This window comes from Limulus polyphemus, unplaced genomic scaffold, assembly GCF_000517525.1.
Source record: "Limulus polyphemus unplaced genomic scaffold, Limulus_polyphemus-2.1.2 Scaffold162, whole genome shotgun sequence".
NCBI lineage: Eukaryota > Metazoa > Arthropoda > Merostomata > Xiphosura > Limulidae > Limulus > Limulus polyphemus.
This window is the reverse complement of record NW_013665772.1, coordinates 695,568-708,661: the sequence shown is the minus strand read 5'-3', so window position 1 is coordinate 708,661 and position 13,094 is coordinate 695,568. Positions and strand designations below refer to the sequence as shown.

At 31.0% G+C, this 13,094-nt stretch overlaps 1 protein-coding gene across 1 annotated transcript in view; it reads left to right on the top strand.

Moving 5' to 3' along the window:
• Positions 1–13,094, top strand: part of LOC106477108 (cullin-associated NEDD8-dissociated protein 1-like) — a 78,983-nt gene that overhangs the window by 17,916 nt on the left and 47,973 nt on the right. Inside the window, exons 5-9 of the mRNA XM_013937709.2 lie at positions 1,593–1,693; positions 2,499–2,565; positions 7,567–7,665; positions 10,308–10,428; positions 10,758–10,920. Coding sequence (XP_013793163.1) covers positions 1,593–1,693; positions 2,499–2,565; positions 7,567–7,665; positions 10,308–10,428; positions 10,758–10,920 — 551 coding nt within the window. The remainder of the gene's footprint in view (positions 1–1,592; positions 1,694–2,498; positions 2,566–7,566; positions 7,666–10,307; positions 10,429–10,757; positions 10,921–13,094) is intronic.

Below are 13,094 nucleotides of genomic sequence, written 5' to 3'. Positions count from 1 at the left end.
GACTACATCTGATTGATTTGTACCAGATGTCAGAGGTTGTATTAGGATTTTAGAAATGTGTAGACAGATATATATGTGAGACTAGTTGGTGTCTGTAGCAGTAGGCCACTTTTTATTTCTGGATGTCTGTAGCAGTAGGCCACTCTTTATTTCTGGATGTCTGTAGCAGTAGGCCACTCTTTATTTCTGGATGTCTGTAGCAGTGGACTATTCTTTATATCTGGATGTCTGAAGCAGTGGACTATTCTTTATTTCTGGGTAACTGTATCAGTGGGCCACTCTTTATTTCTGGGTAACTGTAGCAGTGGGCCACTCTTTATTTCTGGGTAACTGTAGCAGTGGGCCACTCTTTATTTCTGGGTAACTGTAGCAGTGAGCCACTCTTTATTTCTGGGTTACTGTAGCAGTGGGCTACTCTTTATTTCTGGGTGACAGTAATAGTGGACTATTCTTTATTTCTGGGTGTCAGTAATAGTGGGCTACTCTTTATTTCTGGGTGTCAGTAATAGTGGGCTACTCTTTATTTCTGGGTGTCTGTAGTGGTGGCTGTTCTTTATTTCTGTGTGTCTGTAGCAGTGGACTATTCTTTATTTCTGGTTGTCAGTAGTGGTGGACAACTCCTTATTTCTGGGTTACTGTAGCAGGGGACTACTTCATTTATTGCCAACATTGGAAATGTTTTTCAGAAAATAGAACAAAGATTATTGATTGCTTTACTGTTTGTGTTGAGTCAAACAAGTGATATCATAGTGTACATCTGTAAAGCTATAGAATTTCTGCTTCTCAGAACTTTTACTTCATGCCCATAAATTTATAGTTGTTGTTGTTTTTTTGCCCATTTGAAAAATATGTTTTTTGCCTCCTTTTTATAAAGCTCTGGTTTCATAATGAAATCTATATGTTGTTATAGAATTTAGTTATTTTGAATAGAGATGTAACATATACATTCTGCTAATGATGGTTCTTAACTAATCCACTGTAGTACATCTACTTCTGTATTCATGTTGGTTTTATAGTATGTTCCACTTGGGTTTTTTGTTAAATGCTTCTTCAACTAGTGATGTAAGATCATTAAACACAAGGCATTGAATAAATGCAACATGTCATAAGATTATAGTACGCTGTTAAAAGAACTAGCTGTATAAAGGTTCTGTGGATGTTAAATGTATGCCTTTAGATACATTTTGGTAGTGTAAGGTTATACATTTGTTATTAGAGTAATGCAGACTATATAACAAAATAGTTTCAATTGACATTAAGGTTTTTTAAAGGTAATCAGTTTCTAAATAAAACGTTAACTTTCAACATTTAAATATTTTGTGAACCATTAGCAGCTTATTTTGAAAATAAAAAGTCAAATGTAATTGTATACCTCCTGAAAATGTGTTTTTTTATTTATATAAAACAAAAATAATAAGAACAAAGAGGATATGATGCACAGGAGTAACAAGTTACAATGAAATATTAAAAAATACTATATCTGTGAATTAAAAACAGTTTATCTGTAACATTAGTTTCTTTAATCAAATGTACTTTAATCTTTTATCCCAAAATATTTGTGTGTTTTTTGTCATTAAGTAATATTTTGACAGGATTGAAGACAGTCATAAGTGAATTACCACCAACATCAACAGCACTTGTTGCTACAATTTGTAAGAAGATTACTGGGCGCTTAAGTAATGCAATCTCAAAAGTAAGTAAAATGTCTTTTTTTTTTTTTCAGTATAGTTGTGACAGTAGACAATAGTGTAATTCCTGAATTTAAATTTTTTATTACCTTATTGTTTCACTACCCGAGTCTTTTTCAGAAGATCTATTTACAAATATATAAAAAACAAACAGATTTCAACTACATGAGTAGAATCCAACAAAGACTGAAGCAATATGATGATAAAGAAACATAGTACCTCTAACAACATTTACAAGTTTGTACATATTTAAAAGAAAACTTTAAGTAACTTTTATATTTGGCTTCTCTCATTCACATAATATTCAGATGGCTTGTACTTACGTAGCTGGAAGTTTTGATGATAAAAGTAATTTTTTAAGGTAATATATCTACCAAATGTCTCAACTGACTTTTTTTTTGTTGACTGAATCTGATTTCCCGATACTAGAAAGAAAATACATATAACTAATGGCCTGAGCCTTGTTTGTTGTTTTTTTGTGTGCTGTTATTTTTCATAAAATGTTAAACATACAACTCATACAAGCCAGAACATTATACTTAGAAACTAAACTTTTAATTATATAATTAAATAATAATAATAATAATGAATAAGGAAAAAACAGTTCACAATCCATTTTATTATAAGGCCAGTCATTAAATCTTATGGTATTTAATAGGAAAATGTTTTTTTTAAATTTCCATTCCAGTATAATTTCTTTATGCTAAATTTTAGAAAAGAGTTGGAAGTTGCTAAGCTATGTTTGAAAATGTAATGATATGTAGTTGTTTTGTACATTTTCTCCTTTAATAGAGTTTGTTTGTTTCATAGCAAGAAGATGTTTCTGTTCAGCTTGAAGCTCTTGATATCCTCTCTGATCTTTTGAGTCGGTTTGGAGGTAATATATTTTTATGATTAAAGAGTTGAGTACTAGGTGACAATTGCATGGGTTGCACTGACCTTTTATCTGGAGACCAGCTGCCTTGCAATAGGTAGAAGTGTGTTCCTATAGTGATATTACTGGTTAATAGGGTATAAAGAACACCTGCTACCATCTTATAATTTAACCTATATACACAAGGTTGGTCCATTGGGCTGAACCCATATTGGAGGATTGTTTACCATCATTCTAAATTTACCTAGTGTATCTTCACAAAATGTGATAAGCTTTTAGTAAACATTACAAGTATGTTGTACACAGCATATCAGAATTTTTAATAAAGTATTCGTACTAATATTTGTCTCTGAATTTACTTTTGTCGGTCTGACTCGAACTCTTGACTAGTATGAGTGTTAGGTGATTTTCATTTTAAGCATAGCAATACTTTTTTCATCTTACAGTTTTCATATCTTATTTGCATAACCTCTAGAACTTCCTTAATGAGTAGCAAAAGTTTTTTTCCAATAAAACTCTATTTTATCTGTTATTTTCTCTACCCTAACACTATTTGACTTAGTCCATTTGCCCAACCTTGTAACCACCACAAAAAAATATCTAAGTTACCTTTTTTTTCTCTGTCTAGAATGACTGCAGGTTGTAACAGAAAATTACAATTATTTATCCTAAACAACCTCAGGTTCATAACAGTTTACTTCTGTATTCAGTTAATTTTATTGTTTTATTGGTCTTTGAGTCATATGTAACTACTGAGAATAGCAATAAAATATTCTGTGGGAATTCAGTGATGAGGAACCCACTTTGAGACTAATAATGGTTGGAGACGGCTTGAATGGGTTATGAAGAAAAACTTTAAAGTTTTTTTTCATTAACCATTCAAGCCATCTCCAACCATTATTATTTTGTAGAAATGCAAGAGAATTCAGTGTAAACAAAATTTCAGGTTATTTCACGAGACATCTAACTTATGTTCCTCGATTTTAGTCTTCACTCAATACAATCTTCTTGGGATAATGGCACTTTTCACCAAAATTAATTGGTATAAAGTTGTCACAGTCACATAGTTCATAAAATGGTCTTTATATTGGTTATAAACATGCACCATTAAGTTTTTGATTTTTACATTTCAGTTACTTTTGTTTAAAATAAAATATATAAATGAATAAAGGATACACAAACAATTAGAAATTTAGCATTTATTTTGGGATTGAAGCTTTTGGAAGCCAGTTTTCATTAACCCTAAATGTTTCTCGCTAAGTTGGTTGTCCAAAAAATAATTAACATAACTTTCAAATATACATTTTAAGGCACATAAAATAATTTAAACAGTAAAACAGAATGTCTTCAAACTGTTATAACTTACCTGGCTTTCTAACTGATGAATAAAAAAGGTTTGAGAAATTTCATTATTTACCAGAGCACCAATTTTGGTCTTCATCCAATAATATTTGCTTGTGAAATGGCACCTTTTACCAGAATGAATTGACATAAAGACATCGTAGTCACATAGTTCACAAAATATACTTTTTATTGATTATAAACAGGCACCATTGGCAAATAAGCATGAGTAAAGGAGTATTTTAAAAAGCATGAAAAGTTGAGAGGAGCTTTTGCAGTGGATGTAACAAAGTTATTGGTATCTCTTATTTTAAATTCTGGTCTGTCAGTATCTATTGTGGTTGTTTATTTAATTGGTGGAAATTCTGAACCCATATAAGGGAAGAAAGAAAGTAAAAAACAGAGAATTCAGAGCAGAGATGCATCGTGTGACACATAAAAAAGGAAGATTGAGAATTTATTTAAATTTTCTTTTTAAATTAAGAAATAGGAACTTGTATTATAAATTATGTTTTGATGCCAATTTTATTAACATACACTGATAATAAAAGTTGTTTAATTAAATTTTGATTTTAACTCTGTAAAAGTCATGACATGTACACTTTGACTCCCACCTATGCAAATAATGTAAAAAAACAACAAAAACTATGTAACTTTTAAAATGGTAGTGTTAAGTTTTCCCAAGTAATATTGAAAGAGATTTTTTTTCCATCCCAAGTTCCTCTTTCATGTTATTGATAAATCCTTCATTATTTTCTCAGCTTTTTTTTGTTATTTTATACAATTTAGGTCTCGGATATTTGTTTAGAATGTTAAATTCCAATTTTGTTAATCAGCATCTTTGTATGTTAGTGAGGTGTCATCTATTATTCATTAAATTTGTTTTTAATGTTAGTATGGTACCCTAGATGTGTGTGAAAATATTTGGTACATGTTCTTTTGCTTTAAACTTGTATCTTCCTTATTTCTCATTATTATCAGTATTTCAACTCTCAAATCAATTAATGCATGAAACTTCACTGTGTAAAAATATACGTCTAGCTGCATAATCGTGTCTTCCAAGTCTAGATTTTATGTTAATTTCATCATGACCAGTGAGTACCTTTCATACGTGGAGTGCATGCCTGCATATCAGTTTTTGCAATTTAAGTAAAAATAATGTTAACCCTCTTTCAACAACTTGTAACTTTTATTGAATGTGTTATTCACAAAGAAAACTGGAAAAGGTGTTGAAACTTGCATTTCTGTGCAGGTTGACACACTTATAAATCTTTTTATAATTTTTCTATCAGTACAGAGTATTGTCTATTTTGTTTTCATTTGAAAGTTCCTCTTGTGGTGTTCAGATTGACAAGCTTAGGTAAATATTTAAAGGCTCTTATGCTACCGTTTGAAAGCTAGATAAATTTGATAGTTATGAGACATTGTTTGCTCTGTGTGTTTTATTATTCTGTGTTCTTAGATGTGTTATTTAAGTAAATAAAGATTATTTTAATGTACTAGTATCATTAGTATAAAAAAGTAGGCTTAGATTTCATTGGCAATCAATAGAAAAAACAAGTGGTCACAGGTAAGTACAATATTTCTTGTTTTTCATGTATATTCTTTATTTATTATCATAAATGTAACTAAAATGTAAAAATGAGAAACTTATTAGGTTAGATATGGTTAAATTAGGTGAGATAATGAAAAACTAAATAAATAAAAATTCTTCAGTTGGTATGCTTGCAGCAGCTTGTTCATTACTTTATTCAATACTGTAATGTGAGCTACATGTTTGCCTAGTGGTTTACAAATTGTGTAGTGGGATTATTAGTTAGACATGGTTCAAAGGGAAATAAAACAGTAAAATTAAGAATAATCAGATGTATACTGTTATGAATTTTAAGTTATTCACAGTGTAGTTTCCTGTTACAATTTGCAGCCATCATGAAAAAAAAAAGGGTAGTTTAGATTAATTTTGTATTTTTCAAGGTGGTTCAAAGCTGGTCAAATTGACCATGTGCGTAAAGAGTTAGGGTAGAGAAAATAACAGGGAAGATATAAATTTCTACTGAAAAAAACGTTTGATATTTATTTAAGAAGTTTTAGAGATCATGCACATAAAACTTGAAAATTTTCAGATGAAGAATAGTATTTTTTTAATCTTAACATGAAAATCACTTTGAATTTGGAGCAATCAACACCCTGACACCATATATTCATGGACAAATTTTTAGTAAAAGTACTTAATTAAAAAATCTTATTTTTTTGTATACAAATGACTTGTCATTTTTATTGAAAGCTTGCAAAATTTTGTAAAGATACACAAAACGTATTAAAAGTTATAGAATGGAAACTCTGATGGTTACAAGGTCAGTCACTTTAACCAGCGGTGTATGGAAAATGTTAAAAGCTGTTGAAATTTTCTTCTATAACAAGACATCTGGTAAACCTAGTTAGGTTTAGCTGGTACCAGCTAAGGTAAATTGTGGTAAGATATTCAGAGGACTCAAATCCTTATTTATTTAATATTGTTATTTAATTTATCATATTAAAATAGCATAAATATGTAAAATAACTTGTTTTTATTGAAAATAAACTATTTAATAAATATCAAATGATGTTGACCAGGAATATTGTTAGGCGGAACATTATTTTGCCTGACAGAGGTAATGGTGACAAGCCAAGTCATAGGTCATATTTAAATTTTTGTCAGTTTTTGCATATTTTTATGATTTAGAGATAGAAGTGGTGACTACTGCAATCAGGATAAAAAAATATCAAAATAAATACGTTAATGAACATCAGTCACATTGTAACTGCCTGGATGTATAAAATAGATCCTTCTAATCAACAATAAAAAAACTGCAATGATAAAAGAATTATTTTTTAATAATTTTAATGTTTTTTTAAAAGCATGTCTCAAAACAAAACTTGGAATTTCACAATGTAAAAAATTATAGATAAAATAAGTTAACTTAAATGAATTAGTTTAAGACAAAAATAATAGTGAACTCGAAGAATTAAATTTAACTTGTCAGAACATAACTTTTTTGGGACCCATACTATTGATGAGCTTAATATTTTGCTGTGAGCCTTCTCTGAGCACTTGCACGTGAAAATAAATAAAACATTCACCTGATCTCAAGCCTAAGGGCCAAAAAAAATTTACATTAAATGATAGAAAGATGCAAGATTTTAATCCACGAACATTCTGTCATGTATAAGATATTATTTTAGTGCAAAGGAAAGTTGATATCCATTTTAAAAGTATTTTTTAAGTTTTTTAATTGGCTGGAATTGAAGTTAACTAATAATTTTGTTTTTACATGTTTGATGCAACATAAAAAGACTCATAATTATAGTAAAGTGTAGCTATCATTCTTCTTAAAGGTGTTCGGTTTTTTCACTGCTCTTGTTTTTAAGTTTCATCACATTTATTATCTTAAAAGGGAGGATGTTTTAACAGTTAATGTTGTGTCATTCTGTTTATTATTGCTATTTTTTTCATATCTAGTGTTGAAATTTAGTTTACTTTTCAAATTCAGTCGTGTTTTGAAAATTGGCGCAGCATTCAGTCTTTGCATTTGAACATCTGTTGTTAAAAAGTTCCAAGGAAGCTCTGTAAAATTATTGTTCTTTGTTAACATGTTTTTTTAATCAATTAATTCTCTTTTATAGGTCTGCTTATAAGCTTTCACCCAGCCATTCAGGAAGCACTCTTGCCTCAGTTATCCAGTCCTCGTCTGGCCGTGAGGAAGCGTTCCATAACTGCCATAGGTATGAGTAAATGTTGCTTGAATATAGTAGTTATTAGTATCTTGCAAGTTAATAGTAGTAGATCAAAATCATTGTACATTTGCTGTGCCATGATGTCATTTTTCATGTTTTGGATTAAATGTAAACAGTTTGAAATCAGTTTTATCATTCTGTTGTAGTGATTGTATAATTGTTTAAATTCCAAGTGTCTGACTTCAAATGAAGTGGTTTTAACTGTGATATTTTTTTTTTAGGCCAGGAACAATCATGAAAACATTGTAAATGTGTACAAGAGCATTACTTGAGCAAATGAGCTTTTAAATGTGGGTAACTTACAAAATTATTAGCTTATCATTGACTGACTTGTCAAGTACGATGTATGTCATGGTAGCCTGGTCTACCTATGCTCAAGCTTTGTGATATGACCTTTCTTGAAGTTGGTAGTTAGTTGTCTGTTTTGTGGTGGTGCACCAGCTGGTTCTGTCTTGGGACAGTGTGTCTCAGACATCTTGTGAAATGCTGCACTTCTTGAGGCTGTCTTTGAAGAGACCTTTCTTGGTATTTCAGTTATGGTTATTTATTCATGTGAGGTGTGTGGAGTACATCTTGTTTAGGAGCGAGAAGGCTTCTCGCAGAACTTTTCAAACAAAACCAAAGCTGTACGATAAAGAGATTGCAGTGAAAGAGACTTCTGCAAAATGAGAAACTGATCCACCAGTTCCACTCTATTACCTAACCAAGGATGATGATCCACCAGTTCCACTCTCTATTCCTTAACCAGGGATGATGATCCACCAGTTCCATTCTCTATTCCCTAACCAGGGATGATGATCCACCAGTTCCATTCTCTATTCCCTAACCAGGGATGATGATCCACCAGTTCCACTCTCTATTCCCTAACCAGGGATGATGATCCACCAGTTCCACTCTCTGTTCCCTAACCAAGGATGATGATCCACCAGTTCCATTCTCTATTCCCTAACCAGGGATGATGATCCACCAGTTCCACTCTATTCCCTAACCAGGGATGATGATCCACCAGTTCCACTCTCTGTTCCCTAACCAGGGATGATGATCCACCAGTTCCACTCTGTATTCCCTAACCAGCGATGATTATGGCAGAAGAAGATACTTCAGACAAGAGTGGCTTATTGTAAAGGGTGGAGAAACATCAGTTAGCTGAATATGCTGAGAAGATCTTGGGGCAGAAACCAATAGCTGATTCTCCCCCCTCCTTGTACGGATGGCCGTTGGCTCATCTGCCCTTGTAAACTTGACCTTGTTTTTGTCCTGTGTGGTGTCTATACACACACTCCTTATCAGGCACAAGTTCTGGTTGGGGAGCAGGTTCGATTACCAACCACTCGACCATGCAACAGGTAATACTGGATTAGCATGAATGCTGACAACAAGCATGTGACCTGACCCAACGTCATATCAGCTGATACAGTGCTATTAAATGTTGGTACTCTCCTTGTTGCTTTGGTCTTACAGACTCACATTCTCTGACCTGACCCGACGTCATGTTAGCTGATACGGTGCTGTTAAATGTTGGAACTCTCCTTGTTGTTTTGGTCTTTTAGACTCACATTCTCATATACGAGCTCAGAGTTAAAAATAATAACTCTATTTAAAAGAGTGCATATGAATTACTAGTGTATTGTTATAATTTTCAAATAGGACACATCATTAAGAACATTTTGGTATGATGTTGTAAATAACAAGTGTAAGTTGGTTTATAGTTAATAGGATTTTTTTAGATAACTTATAAAATTATGAGTAAAGATTTAATGTTTGAGTATGGAAGCATATTATGCTAATGTAATAATAAGTTTGCAAATGTAATCTTCATAAAAGTTGTTTTGGTTTTAATAATGGATTTTCCATAATTCAGCTATGCAGACTTTGAAAATAATATTCATTTTTTTCTATCATGTAAGAATTTTTTACAAATCAAGAAGAAAAAACAACTCTTATTTGGATCAAATTATTATTTCATTTATCACAATAAACATTTTTATTATTATGTTTGTTAACAAAAATACAAACAAATTGAAGAAAATAGAAGAACATTGATGTCAAACGGATATGCATCCTCATTCATCCTGATTTTTTTTGTGGAATCTACATCTTGTAGTCTCAAAACTACATGTTGTGGTCTTTTTTTATGTACTGCATTATGATGTTTTGGGAAATATCTGTACGCGATGGAGAAAAATGGATATCAGTTTTGGATTCAGCATACAGGAATTACTGTAGAACATGTAAAAATTTCAAGAAAATAAAACCATTGCAGGCCTGTGTAGTTTATAAGCATAATAAAGTGATTTATTCTGGGGAGAACACTCCACATTCATACCTGAACAAGACATACCAATGTTCTGTCGAAACAAATAGTATGCTTCCCCAAAAATAAGTCACTTCATTATGCTTATAAATTTTTGTTTCCCTACTTATTAAAACATTGAATTCATTTATTATTTAAGTTTGACGACTTACAACTAGAGATATTACCTTTTTTTATGAAGATGATTACCTTCCTATTGATTGAAGAACATTACATATTAATGTTGCTTATTCCTTATGTCTGGTTTTTGCTATTTATGTCCCACTGTAGCAATGTATGGCCATTGAAGAGTAAAACCTACATTTTTTTTGTTTAGGTTACTTAGTAATGAGCTGTAGTCAAACCTTATTCAATAAACTTATTGACACTTTAAAAGAAGAACTTGGAAAAAACATCTCAACCACTAAAACTTATATTCAGTGTATAGCAGCCGTCAGGTAAGATTTTTTTCTGCATTTACCTACTTCAAGAATAAATATTTAGAAAATTGAGAAATCAATTGAATAAACGAAAATCCATTGATAGCAACAACTAAGTAAATACTGTTGTTATTTTCATTCATTACCTTGTGAAAACCTTGTGATATTTTGATCATTAGCAAATTATAGACTAATCTGTGTAATATAGAATGGAATAAGCACATAACATTTTCATAAAAATTGAGTTTATTTTATTACTTATCTTAACTGAAATTATTTTTTTAAGTTAAACATTTTGAAATAAATTCATGTTACAATAATTTTTCACACTTTGTCCATTACTTTAGTCGACAAGCAGGTCACAGAATTGGAGAACACTTAGAAAAAATTATGCCATTGGTGGTAGAATATTGCAAGTATGATGATGATGAACTGAGAGAGTACTGTTTACAAGCATTTGAATCTTTTGTGAGACGCTGCCCAAAAGAAATCTCACCTCATGTTCATACGGTCAGTTCTGTTTAGATACTTAACCCTTCACCTACTGGGGCTATTTTGTCTTATTGTGAGGGCAAAATCATATTTGTGAATTTAAAAAAATTATAGGGAACTTATCTTTTATTGGATTTCAGATTTTATTTTTTGTAAATAGTAGTATAACATTCAATCATTTGTCCTAAATTGAATTATTTAATGAAGTTTGAAGAGAAGTTTAATTTAATAAAATTCAAAAATACGTTTGAGACTATAAATAAGTGCCCTCTAAGAAAATTTTTTTTCAACATTTTTAAAAAATTTTCCTTGCATATTAGCACTAGTCCTGCCATCTATGATTGGTATCTAAACCTTTTACTAGTCTGTTTTCTCAGTTGTAAAACTTTTAGCCAATCCTAGTTAAAGGTGTCAATTTCATTACCATGTTATTCCAATCGCTTTATTTCACGTTTGACAAATCGCAGGATAATAAGCAAAGCACGTGATGAAACGTTGTTCTCTGGATTTTACAGTATGAACGTGTGTGGTGCTTATTGTATTAACCACCATTTTATGTAGAGGTTGTATTTAGTAGTGGTCAATAGTACTTTTTTATAAGCCTTAGAAAATTTGCTTCTGGAAAAAACTGCATGGGATGTATGTGACTTTTATTATTTTTCTGTTGTAGCTTAAATCATGCTATATTATATATCTATTTATATTAATCATTATGTTGAAATATTAACTCAAAATAGATATATTTTTAGGAAAGAAGTTGATCCATGAATGTTAGGGTTAAGATCTATCGAGTGGCGAGTGCATGGTCTTAACACAAATTAGGCTTAGCAGTTTTAACTGAAACTGTTTGTGATTTTTATATTCTTTTGCATATAAATTGGTACTTTTAAGTTCAATAATTTAGCATAATTTTATATTTAGCTCATAATAAATATATGATTCAGTATTTAGAATGATAACCTTGTGTGATTTGTATGTACTACTAGTACCACATAAGAATTTTATATTTTTCCTTCTTACTGTCTTTACTTTGTAGTAAGACTTACACTTCTTTTGTTGTTGCTTTATAATTAAAACAGTCTAACTGATATATAAAAAGCTTATTCTGATATTTTACAAATGGTTTTAAACTCGGTGTACAAGTGACAACATTAAAAACCATATATTGGTTGTGAAACAGACTAAACACATTTGTCTCAATAATACAGGAGAAGCTGTGACATTCTCAGAGTTGGGATGTCAATACACTGAAGAGCTTAAGTTTCGAATTACAATATAAATCTTGTCTGTAATGAGAGAAATGTGACCAGGACTAATCTTTTAAGTGCTGTAAAGTGATTTTCTTTGTAATTTATGGTGTCTGTATCCTTTGATAATATCTTGTAACAAGATGTATCAAAGCCCATGCAAAGCTGGTAATAGGCCCAGGCCAGATGGGAAATGTAGGCCTCATTTCAAACTGCTCATTAAGTATTTTTGTAATCAGTGCTAAATATATATGATTTATGTATGAGTATAGACATGTAGTGTACACGATGTACTTACAAGTAACAGAAACAAATAAATGAACTAGAACGATTTATAAAAAAGGTAATGGCAAGCAATTTTATTCAAAATGTATATAAGACAATAGAGTACAGTATTGTAATAAGAAGTAAATACAATAGTACATTCATGTTTATTCTGTAATCAGAAGTAGGCCTCTCAAAATCGTAGGCCCATGCCAACTCCCCCCCCCCCCTGTTCTGGCCTGGATGTATCATGTAACTAGGGTCAGGCAGTATTATTCAAACCAGCTATATTGTATACTATTACATACATTTACTAGCAGTGGCAATTAGTTTGTCTGTATAATGAAACAACATACAAGAACATATGTAGAAACAAACTTGTTTGAAAGTTCAAAGAAATGATATTCAAGTATTGAAAAGCTTTCTTACTATCATATCTACAGTAGTGTTCAAATGCACCTACACTAGACTGAACAAAAGTGACCTCCAACAGGCATGATAGTTTACGGTAAATGTACGAAGTTCATGCTGCTAACCTCACGGTTTTTCCGCACAATAAACAAAAGTACGGCTGCAATGAAACATAAACTTGAAATAAAAATACATTTATGAAACAAAATTAAAATTTTTTTATGTTCTTATATAAACATGAAATCCTAGTTAGAAGAAAAAAATTTTTTT